Here is a 12,593-nt window from a genome sequence, read left to right as displayed (position 1 = left end):
CACCTAAAATTCTCTTTCTAATGGCACAAGCTGTTGGATCCGCGCCATAGTGAATACTGTATTCTTTCACATAGATTTTACGTGAAAAAGTTATTCAGAGCTACGTGAACATCACATAGAATGCACCAAATCCCTTCTCGCTAAATTTGAAATACTCAGAGCCCGGCTACCTTTTACTCAGACGTCGCCACATGTATGAAGCAGCCGACGGCAGATCTTAATGAACTCAAATAACAGCGGAAAATTTACTCAGACGTCAGAAAATTCGGCACTCAGAGAACTCGAGTGCTTGAAGGTGACAACTGAGTAAATGATGATCAGTTTGTGCGAGGCGTCGGACTTCGTTGTTTTCGTGCAGCAGAAACTAGAAAATTTACATGGTGAATATTCATTTTAAAGGTAATTTCTAGCTATTAATCCGATATTATTTTTATTACGGGGTTCTGTGACGAAGGGGATCCAAATACACTTGCCATAACTAAATCTTTTACGGCATAATGGATCCGGCCCGGGAGACAAAACCCGACGGGAGAAAAAAAATTTCAATTTTTTTCAATAGACACAACATTTGGACTTTTGTTATTCATCAAATCAACAAATCCATCATTCGTCTAAAAAATAATATAGGTTTCAACTATTCTAGCATGGAAAAAGCGGCCAAAACCGCTCCAGAATTATTCGCGCATTCTGAGTAACCATGGCTCAGTTGTCACGAAAAGGGCTCTTAGTCAGTTCTGAGTAAAAGCCGTTTAGTCAGAACTGAGTAGGTGCGGTTTTGGCGACAACTGAGTAGCCGTCACTCTGAACTGAGTAGCTGAAAGTTAGCGGGTTTGTACTCGGTGGATCACTGGATTTTCACGTAATTCGAATGTGTCTTTGTTTTGACAGCGAACGGGTATGTGAATTTCACGTACGCATCAAATGAATTAGTATTAGCTTCTATAAGTGATTCACGTAAGTCAAGCCAAAATTCACGTAATGAGCGCCTACGTGAAAATCAAGGTGAATTTAACGTTTCTTTTTCGGATGAGTGTACAAAAAAAAATCAAACAACAATCAAAAGGACGGTGGAATACAAAGATGATTTCTTTCGAAAAAAATACTGATCTTAAATTATCAACGTAATAAAAATATAATATTATTACCTCGCGATCAAATAACAAATTTCAGAACAAGATAATGCCAATCCGAAGCGGGTTTTATAAAAAAAATATTTGAACGCGCTACTTGAGAAGCTACACACTTAATCTTTTCTCCTGTGGTCGGAACGATTTCGTCCTGTATTTTCAACAGCTGAAATTACAGGACGATTTCAGGACAGCAAAATCGCTCAGGAAAAAAACTGTCAAATTGTCCTGTAGGTTCGAAAGAGTTTCCTCCTGTAGTTTTTTAAAACTTCCTGTAAGCTCGAGACGATTTCCTACTATGATTTTCAGAGAATTCTGATTTTTTCCCAGGTTCCCTTTAGTATTCAATCCCAATTTAAGATGTTTCTAGTTAATGAATAAAAACAATGTTTTACTTATTCTCACATAAATTGATTTATTGTCACACTTTCGGTTTACCACACAACACAATTGTATACTTACAAAATCGATGCACTCGACTAGAAAACCTTTTTCCTGGCCCATTTTGCAGAAGAAATTGTTCAATCGGATCAAAAGGATTCAGTCAGGAGGTCGTTGGTGATTCCGCAAAGATGTGCTGCTTAGACATTCTGCTAAAACCTCAGGGCGGCTGATCGGTAAATCGAACGTTTAGCCAAAGCAATTATCTGCGGGACACAATTTCGTTAATCATTAGTATGAGCCTTCAGCTATCAAAATGCAACCAATGCAACCTACCGATTCTCATCCGGATGATGCACTCGACACGACCGACGGAACCGGCAGCGCTTTACGTGGGTCCCGTTGGGTTTGTCTTAACTCACGGTTTAAACAAAATTAAAACAACATTAAAATATTTCAAATATTTAACACGAACAGTAACTGCAAGAAACTAGCGGCAAACTTAACTATTTCGCGGGCAAACTGAACTCTTTAGTTTAAGCAACGGTGAGAAAGAGAAAGAAATCTTGTTGAATTTTCTTATTACAGGAGAGCAAGAGAAAGAAAATTTGACAAGAAATGTGTCTACCGCGATTCAGGAGCACACTGTTCTGAATTCACGGAGTCAATTCGAGTTCCTGTGCACTCGTAGGAATGTCATCCTTAATTTCAGGAGAAATGAAGTATCACGAAATTCGAGTGGGTTCTTGTACGAGTTTCGTGAAAATTTAGCAATATCCCTGTGGTTCGGGGAATCATGGTCCCGAGCGGAACAAATGCAATCTTAGTGTGTACAAGCTTTCTATTATACTAGCTGACCGGTAAACCTCGTTTAAACTTTTACTTAATAAATCTTTGGAAAATGTTTAACTTCATCTACACGTCTTTAAATTCTTCGTGCTCGTGAATCAATTTTCATGAAAATCGTCAAAAAATTGTTCGAGTTGTGTCCCATTTCAAGTTGATGATGTATGGGAGCCCCCTTTCCATAAAAAGTGAGATTCTCAAGGCTTACACAAATCATCTCTGACCCGAAAAACCCTCGAATACCATTTCGACCGTCCGTTTATACGTGATGGTGTTACAAAGAAAACGGATTCATTTTTGTATATAAGATTTAATGTTTAATAAATTTTATCGATTCCAAATGAGCCGAAAATAAACTTTTAAGATTTGAACAAAAACGACAAAAAATACACAAATGCATAAATGCAAACAATGATAAAAATAAAAAAAAAACAAAAGAAATGACAAAACTTTAAAAAGGTTACAGAATAATTATAAAAGTGACAAACATTTTATACTATTTTTTTTCATTTTGAATTTTTTTCTATATTTTCGCCATTTTTGTAGATTTTGATGAAAACTTGGTGTTAATTTAAGTGATAATTCAATTTTCATTCTTTTTTGGGGATTTTTGATTTTAATTTTTGAACCACTCTAGTGAAAAATAAATGGTCCAGCACTAAGCGGTTTGAATAAAATCGGTCTGGAACGAAATATTTTGTATACAAACCACCCTCATCGGCCTCTGTGGCATGGGTTATGGTGCTGATTGTACAAAATTCAGGCCATTTACTCAGCCCCAGCCGGGTTGGAGGTGGTTTTTTGTTGTTGCTATTGCTGTTTTCGCCAGCCATCGTTTGTGTTCGCGCGAAATTTGTTTGTATCGTGTGTGGGCGAGCATAGATCAAACAATCGTCGTGGAATCATCGAATTTGCACACGCCATTTGTGTAGTCTATGGCCCGCTTTACCTAAATAGTCTACCTACCAATTCTTAAACATATTCCATAGAAATAAACTGGTTTTTCGAAAAACGACTAAGTACCATAAATTCGATTTTTGGTTAAAACATTAATGTTGTTAACAATTGTTTTCTCGAAATAAAGTGAAGTTTTTTTGAAGCACTTTCACACTTTTCAAAATAGTTTAAAAAAAAATATTACTTTTCGATACTGCTTTTTCGATACCATTGAAGAACCATTTACTGTGCATTTTAATATAAATGGATTAATTTAATCTAAACTTTAATTTTTTTTTTTCAAAAATAAACGCGAATGCTCGTTGAACATACCTAATAGCGTAGCCAAACCACCACGCGGCTCAAAGCACGCAGCCATTACCCTTCGTCCTTTTTCTCGTTTTTCTGAAATTGCTCACGCGCATCCTCTCTTTCAATGAAGCTACACACACACACATCGACGGCAATTGTGAGCATAAAGAGAGAAACAAAACAACGGAACCATCAAGGGATGCCAATGCTACTGATTGGCCAGGATTTGCCATACATTTTGCTGATTAAAAATTATTTTTTCCCTTATTTTTTAAAGGAGCTAAATTCTCTTTGATTTCAAAAGTAAATATTATACGTAGAAGACATGTTTGAATAGGTTTGAGCGAAAATAACAAATCCCAAAAATGGAACTGTTGAAAAACTATATAAATCTCTCGAATTTCATTGCACAAATTGCCGGGAGCTCAAGAAACCCAAACAACAGGCCAACATCAACATGATGACGATACCAATCGATCAGGATCAGCATGCAGGCAGCACCAGTGACCGGCTGCAGTCTTTTCTCGCACATCGCGTGTTGGCGCAAAAGATGAGATGACGTGACGTAAGTATAAAAGGAAGGTCGAGTAGTGTGTGTGAAGAGAACACGCTGCTGCAGAGAGTTTGTAAACACATACCTGTGCGCAATAGAGAGCGGTCACGAAAATTGTAACGAATTGAGAATGGGGTATGATTACATAAATTTAGTTGATTTTCAATAACTTTTTATTATAAAGGTGCATTTACAGTTCTTTCGAACGTGAAAATGAAAAAAACTTATATTCTTCAAAAACTCGACTATGCTGCATTTCATGGCTGCGAAACTAGGTGAAATAGATGCGGAATGGTTGAACGATTATTTTTGAACTGATTTCCTTGTTCAAAGCCCTTTAATCTTAATTTTATTTCAATTCCCCCGATTTTCACTGCGGAATTTTTTTTCCGCGTTCACTGACATTCCGCTCGAAGTGTAAACGCACTGAGCGAACGTGAAAACGGAAAACGAACAAGAGTGGTGAATATAAATTCCGCGTTCATTTTCACGTCCGAATGGCAATGTGCATTCTGAAAAAAATTTCACCGATGACGGAAAAATTTTTGCTTCATAAAAAATTAGTTTTTTAATTTGTAAGCACATTTGAAGGCAATTAAAGGCTTAGAATACTACGAGTTTGAAATGAAACGCATACGATATTTTTTTTTTAAACTTTAAAACCCGCTTGGGCATCATTTTATTGCACCTGTTGGAAGAGTTTCTCGACGAATAAATGTACCTGTTGGAAGAGCTTCTCAACGAATAAATGTAAATGAAGATCATCGAATGGCCAGATTCCATTGAAATAAAAAAAATAGATTCTGCTTTGTTCAAATGTGTGTTTCAGAAAAGGTATGGAAATAATTATAAAAATTTATGAAATCATTCAAAAATAATGTGTTTTAAGGAGAACTGAAAAGCAGAAAAATTAACAAACAAAAGAGTACTGATGCATTTTAATTAAATAAAAACCTTTTCAATTGTTTCACTAATTAAAAGTAATTTTGAAATTTTTGTTTGTCAATTTTTAATCAAGAACAAAAAATGGCTATCTTGTAGAAGTTATATTCATAACATCCTTTCAATAAGTTTTTCAAAAGAAACGAATCGCTTAAGCTCGTTACGCCTTGATCGATAAATACGTTTTTAAATTCATAAAATTTAATTTAAATTCATTGTATTCAAAGATAAGAAATTTGAGATTATTTGATTAAATCAATCGTTTTCAAAGCTTAATATGTTTTGAAGAAGAACAATATGTTTTTTTTTTGAGAAATTTGAATTTAAATTTGAGCATTGGTTCGACAAGTATCGATCAAAACATTGGTTGAATGATCTGTCATTTTCCGATCGAAACCAATTTCTACCCTCAGTTGAACAAACCTCTTACTAATTTTGAAGATTTGACCGATTTGACATTTCACTGCGGAATATTTTTTCACTGTGGTGAGTTCACGTTCACGTTCGAGTTCGAGTTCACAAGAACTGTAAACCGGGCTTAAGCAACGAAAAAAACAAACGCTGGTACATTTTAGGTTTGAAAATTCCAATTGTTACGCAGTTTAAAGACGGCACACTGTACCACGCCACACGGACGGCATATGATCCGTCCTTAGCACGGGCGATAGAGGAACCGCGATTCGTGGAGAACCACTTTTTGGCTGGCCGTCTGGCTGTGTTGTCTCAGGTTTTCACACCATAAGTTCAGTTGGTTTGGTGGCGGCGAGCAGCTAGCAAGCAGTTAGTAAAGCAACGGTAGATCAATCTTCCATCAACGTGCGGTGCGTGGAAAATCTTAGAACCTTTTCTTCTTTTTTTGCGGGACAGAAATTTGGCAAATGTGTGAAAGCGTGAATGCGTGCGTGCGTGATCAAGGGGGGTGTGTAGAAGTTGTGTCATTCACCTCAGCAAGTGTTGAGCGCTACTGCGCTACTATAAAAAATCGAAACTATTTGCCTAATTTTGGAAAATCTGAAAACAAGAACCTTGTTCTAAAGAGAAGCGTTTGGTTACCACATTCTTCCCTTTTCCTTCCCCCAGGTTCGGTATAGTGTGTTCCGTTAGAGAGTTGAGGCAAAGTCGCGAATATTCGATAAGCAGCAACGATGGCTCTGAGCCGAATCTACTCCAGCAAATTGGCCTGTGCCAACAAGGTAAGCATATTACGAAGAACTTTCCGGAAGAATAACGCTATATAATGTAACAAGACAACATCCGGGATAGATGAGCGTAATTAAAGGGATTTCAGTATCATCTTGCCTGGGAATATTTTTCCATTACGTAATGGGCATATTTTTTCACCAAAATTGTTAAGTTTTGATTTGCAATTAATCTTGAATTATTTCAATTATATTAATTCGGTTTACTTAGTCAGAATCTCGAAATTTTCCTTCGGTAATTAGGAAATAAAAATGCCCAAAACCCATCGAAAAGTTTGGCGAAATTGGACCGATGAATATAGAAGATATCTCCGAGGGTGGTTCCACTTCAAGTGGTAGTGCGCCACATACACAGAAAAAGTGGCAAATTTTCACGGATAGGATTGAGTCTTTGTACCCCGTGTGCGACCATCGACCGACCAAGAGTGTGCACAGCAGAGTAGAGGAAAAGTTTCCCGGTAGTGTGGAACAAAAACGAATATATTCCCTGATTTTTCATTATAGTAATGTGTTGGTAAAACGGCGCCGAGTATTATCAAAATATTAAAGACGTATGGAAATTTGTTATCGGAACAGTATGACTGCTTGCATAATCTGTAGAAGCACTGCAAAAATGCTTTGCTTATTCGGTACAAATCGCTTTCCGATGTTATGTAATATGTATGTCTGTGATGTTAATCACACATCGCTTGAACATTGAATTAGTATAGAGATGTTTCATGACTGGGAATTTGTTACTTCCTGTTGTTGATTAACCGTTTTGCCTTTTTCCAAGGTCAGTTTCATTCAACTTCCTTGACCTTGTAAAATTCACAAATCAAGTTCAATACTGGAAACAATAATTACGATAAAGTACAACTTTTTGTACTTATTTAAAGTCAATATAAAGGACTCTTTTCTTAGTCAGTGTTATTTATCTTATTCTTAGAAAACCTACACGATTTTGGGATTTTTTTTCCAAATCGTATGTGCCAACCTTTGCTTTGTTTCAATATTACTTTTTTATAAATTAAAATTGCGTTTTTGATGTTCACCGATATTTTTCTTGAAACCTTCAGCATAAAATAGGTTAACAACACTCGATTTGTTACAGCTGAATCAGTTCCATCAGGCTCGATATACAGCCTACTAGAAATAAAAATGTAAACAAAAGTCAAAAATCCTAATCAGCAACCATAATACCACTGTCTAAAATTAATAAGCCTACTCCCTCCCAAAATCAAGACACCCCTCCTTACTGCATTCACCGTAGCGCCTCATAGACAGAAAATGATACTCCGTCCTGGAGATCTGGAGGGGCCTTTCCGACACACCAAAAGTCATTTATATCATCATTTTGGTCTTGGTTTGTTGAGAATAAACAAATAAACAAATTTATATTAACTTCAAATAGTGTAGTGCTTTAAAACATATCAACCAGATTTGTGTTACTGTGAACTTGGTCACATTTTTGAGCGAATGTTTCAAAACTAAAAATTCCGAAGAAAGCTTCTATTGAGCTATCATCCAGACAAATGAAGTGTCTGCGAAACCAGTTTTCGGCTGGAATTGAATCGAGGTAGATAGGTAGGAGGAAGATGACCTGACCTTCCGATTGTCGCGTCACGCTTACTTGCCGCGCTCATTGGCGTGTAAGCGTTAGCGTTGCGTACAGGTCTTACCACAATACACGTAGAGTTTTTTCATTCATTCCTCAAATCATGCTAACAGGAACACTTTTCGTAGAGAATTGTGTGTTAATTGTTGTTGATTGTTTGGTCGATAGCAATGATTATCAATATCAAAATGTTTAATCTGAGCCTACCGGTTCAAGATATAAAAGTTTTAAGATATCAATTTGCTAAGAAACTTTTAAACTTTATTCGCAAATCATAAAAAAGAAAAAATCATTTTCAATTCAAATTCAAATAATTTCTCGAAGCAGTTGATACGAATCATACCACAAAATATCCCACACCTGACATTATGAGATTAATAGACAAGTTTTGTTGGTTGATAATGAGCGGAGAGCGAATACACAACAACACGTGGTAGTAAGTGATCAAGACTCTCGCTCGAACCTTGGAATCGCGCATCGTGGTCGTGAGTCGGGCCTCCAAATTGTTTTATGCCTATTTGACTAACTGACTACTTTTCGGGAATCCCACTTGTTGCCAACCGAGAGTTTATTGGTCCCAATAGTAGTAGGACGATAGCCGTTCGGGCGGTAGATGTTTGAGAATTCAGATATTGGATAACACCCGAAATGATGGAAAAAACCAGTTTTGTGATTGAAACTCGATGAATGAACGAACGCATAAGGGAAGAACCTTTTATCGCGTTGGTAGTGTATCTACTTATATCAAAAACTACAACCAGCGTTGGTGCATAATGCGCTCACTTATGGCGTTTGTAAATTGCATTGGGAAATAAACCGGTTGACCGTCTCGAAGCTTCCTCGTTAGTCGATGGTGTATTATGTTTACCTTCCTACTAATTTTTCTTCAAAGAAAACTAGTAGGTATCGGTTGACTATGGCTGTACTATATGAATCGATAACATTGATGACGTAATCTTAGGTTTATGTTTTGATTGCGTTCAAGGAATCTTTTTTTAAATGTATTTTTATTTCATCGATTTCGTTTCGATGAAAACACCAAACCAATGGGCTTTGATAGAGGTATAGTTTTGCCGCGAAATAAAATGTATGATAAGTACATGCAATCAATTGAATAACGTGTTTAATTTCAGAACCGGCAAAATTCGTTTAGTGTTTTTATTCCTTTCAATTTTTAAGATTTTATTTTATTTCACGAGGGTCTTGCAAGATTTGTTTCTTCAAAAATCTTATTTAAAGGTTTTTTTTATTCCCAATTTGTATTTAATTTAACCTAACTATAGTGTTTTCAAAGCCTTCATTCTTTATAAAGCTCATTTAATGGTTTTATGAACATCCGATTAATATTTTATTTGAATTTTACGAGTGTTCCGATACATTATTCTTTAAAAGATTTATTTGATGGTTTTTGACAGCCAATTTAAATTTTAAAAGCTAAAGAACAGTGTCTTCTAAGCCTTCTTTGTTAAAAAGCTTTTAAATATAAACGGTTTTTTTTTAAACAGCGAATATGTTTAAGCCACTTTAACAGCAAATTTCTATTTTATTAAAGCAAATAGGTTTCTACAAAGCCTTTATTATTCAACCTTCATCCGTCCTAGAAATTTTTACCCGTTAGAGTTCGTAGAGTGTCAATTTGACACTCCTGGCTAAAACAGACAAGTCAGAGTTTTTCGGACAATATTCAGCTACAACACTTGTGTTCGGGCTCGGCCGATGGGGGGGTTCGGATTTCGGGGTATTTCTTCCCGTCTCTCGTCGACGGCATCCACCAGCAGCAGGAATGTAAGGTGAGTCGCTTTCACTTAGCACCAACAGCTGATCACCCGCTCGGGGGGAGATTTTCGTTTGCACTCTTTGGGGTTGATTGTGCGAAGTACCACTGTGCAATTAGATTGCCACCACTTACAGATCGCGTTTTCGGATGCACTTTAGCAAAGGTAATTAAGTCGCTTGGATTGATCTTTAACTTATATGATTTATTGGGAAAGTAGAGAAATCCGTGCGTTCAATTCAACGTTATATTCTATTCTAACTTAACTAAAATGGCTTACATACTATTGTGTGAGAACTCTCTCGGCGTTATGTTTAATGTTGCGAGAGAGTTAATGCTATTATAGGGTACATGGACAGATATTGGTGTTTTCGAACAAATTGATTACAGTGTCAAGTGAACATAGAGGACACATATTACAAACAGAAAACAATTCCGAATTCCTGATCGGTGTAGTACCGATCAACTTGAGTTTTCCGTTAATCAAAGCCTAAGAAAAAAAAATCCGAAAAGACATGGAAAAACTGTAGATCAGCTACGGAATGTTAAAAAAATCACTTATACTGTATTTGTTTTCTCCACTCGTGGAGTGTTCCACCGTACCCGATAAAAACAAACACAAATCCTCGCCAGTGTATTGCTACCTCGCTCACTCACACGCTCTCTCGCAACACTGGCAAAATTATCGGTGGGCCACCGTCCGTAAGCAGAACTCCGACAGGTCAAAACCAGTGCAACACCGTCCGAATAAACAAACAGTTTGACAGCACCTAGTGGTGCACCAGTGCAACACTAGTGCAACACTCGGCATAAACAAATACGGTATTAGTGTCCAAGAAAGCTGACGTTAATTTTTTTAAGATGATGATCACATAAAATGCCAAAATGTGGTCTAATAACCGTACTTTTAAATCAACGAACCGCCGTAATTGTGCAAGTCATACCAGATAAATTTTGAAAAGAGGTTTGGAAAGTTAACGTAATTTTGCACATCTTTAGATTTTCTAAATACTAAACACAGAATTTCCGACGAATTTTCAAAGGTAGCTGCTTCCTGAACTTTTTGTCAATTTGAATGTTTTCAGATTTTCTTACACTTTAACTTTGCACTGGATTTTGAGTATATAAACGCAAGATTTCCGCAAAATTTATATTTATATTCACCAGAAAGGCAATTTCATACCGATTCTAGCGGTGTAATTATATAAGCGCTGCAATACTTTGCTTGAAAAATTTATTTGAGTTGTATGAAGAAGTTTCCATAACTATATAAATGTTATAAAAATCGGTTGGGAAGCCGGAAAAATATAGCGATTTAAAGCGAAGAGTTTCAAAACTCAAGGTCCGATTAGGGAGTTTTTTTGGCTGGGCTTTAAGGGTGCCTCCATCAAAGAGTATTGAAGAAAATTAAAAATATCAAGAATTCATTGAGGATCCAGAAGAATTATATTATTTGAATGTACCCGAATAAAGTTACAAGCCACCAGACTTCCGATAGTGTCATATTATTGACTATTATAAAGAATCTCAAGAAAACATAAAGATAGAATTTTATAATGACTTGTATATATAATTAAATAATCTACGGTCTTTCCGCACAAGGAACTGAATTCCCGACTCAAGCATTACGATAGAACGTTACCGCTGCATCCCTCGTTCAGCCAACATTTGTACGCGTAACAGAATACTGATCGATGAAATCCCATGTTCATGTCCTTCGGATGACCATGCCACTTTTTTGCGATTGCGTACCGAAACACTTCAATCCTGTAACATTTTAATCACACATTTCTCAGGGAGGAATAGGAATGGAAAAATACACACCATCACATCCAGTTGTTTGAAGTCTCCGGAACTTTTTATTTGGTTGATGCATTGAGGCGCTATTTCCTTCCAACGACCAAAAGTGGAAATAAGTTAAAATCTATGGTTTTGCTATGATTTTTTATGAAAATTTATATTACTTACCAGCTGAACAAATTCTTCTAACCTCCGCAATCTCCTTCTAACTTTTTGATATTGAAATTTGTTTGAACGTCAACTCCTAACTGTGCTGATACCTATTTTGGAAATCTGTCGAACTTTGACGTCAGGCTACCCCAGCCTCTATTTACCGAGCATGAGGTGCTAAACATTCTCAGTAAACTTGATCCATCGAAAGGTCCAGGTCCAGATGGAATTCCATCGTCGTTGGTTTCGCGAATAGCTGTTTCCCTTGCAACACCGCTTTGTCTAATTTTCAACCGATCCATCTCAGAAGGAGTTTTTCCTAGCCGTTGGAAAATTGCTTCAATTTCTCCAATTCATAAGTCTGGAAATGCTCATCGTGTGGAGAACTACCGGCCAATTTCAATACTCTGCTGTTTCTCAAAAGTGCTCGAAGTTTTGATGTACGAAAGGCTCTATTCAGCAGCTACACCGTTACTTGCCGAGGTCCAGCACGGGTTTATTCGGAAAAGATCGACGTTGACCAACTTGATGTGCTATGCCAGTGAATTGCATACAGCGATTGGTAAAAAACTGCAGGTGGACTCAATATATGTCGACTTTGCCAAAGCCTTTGATAAAGTGCCGCATATGATCGTGATCGAGAAACTTAAGCGCTACGGATTCCCAGAATGGGCAATCAAATGGTTGCATTCCTACCTGTTACATCGTCATGGATTTATAAATATTTGTGGAATTCATTCTACTAGTTTCGATATGCCGTCTGGTGTTCCACAGGGAAGTCACTTAGGACCGCTTATCTTTGTGATTTTCATTAACGATCTTGCAACTTTCATTCAATCGCCAAAGCTACTGTTCGCAGACGATTTGAAAATCTACAGGATCATTGACTCGAGAGTGGACTGTGCTGCGCTTCAAGAAGATATCAATAGACTACTCGCATGGTGTGGAAAACATGGGATGGAAGTAAACGCCGATA

General features: G+C 36.9%; 1 protein-coding gene across 2 annotated transcripts in view; it reads left to right on the top strand.

Moving 5' to 3' along the window:
* The first annotated feature begins 5,761 nt into the window (after positions 1-5,761).
* The window catches only part of LOC129746289 (probable citrate synthase 2, mitochondrial), a 30,168-nt gene continuing 23,336 nt past the window's right edge, over positions 5,762-12,593 (top strand). Inside the window, exons 1-2 of one of the 2 annotated variants that reach the window (XM_055739887.1) lie at positions 5,762-5,918; positions 6,178-6,290. In XM_055739887.1, the coding sequence (XP_055595862.1) occupies positions 6,243-6,290 (48 nt within the window). In that variant the 5' untranslated portion in view covers positions 5,762-5,918; positions 6,178-6,242. The remainder of the gene's footprint in view (positions 5,919-6,177; positions 6,291-12,593) is intronic. The other variant, XM_055739888.1, reaches the window with a different exon arrangement.

Source organism: Uranotaenia lowii, chromosome 2, assembly GCF_029784155.1.
Source record: "Uranotaenia lowii strain MFRU-FL chromosome 2, ASM2978415v1, whole genome shotgun sequence".
In the NCBI taxonomy this organism is placed as follows: domain Eukaryota; kingdom Metazoa; phylum Arthropoda; class Insecta; order Diptera; family Culicidae; genus Uranotaenia; species Uranotaenia lowii.
The sequence above is the reverse complement of the archived record's forward strand: the minus strand, read 5'-3'. Positions and strand labels throughout refer to the sequence as shown.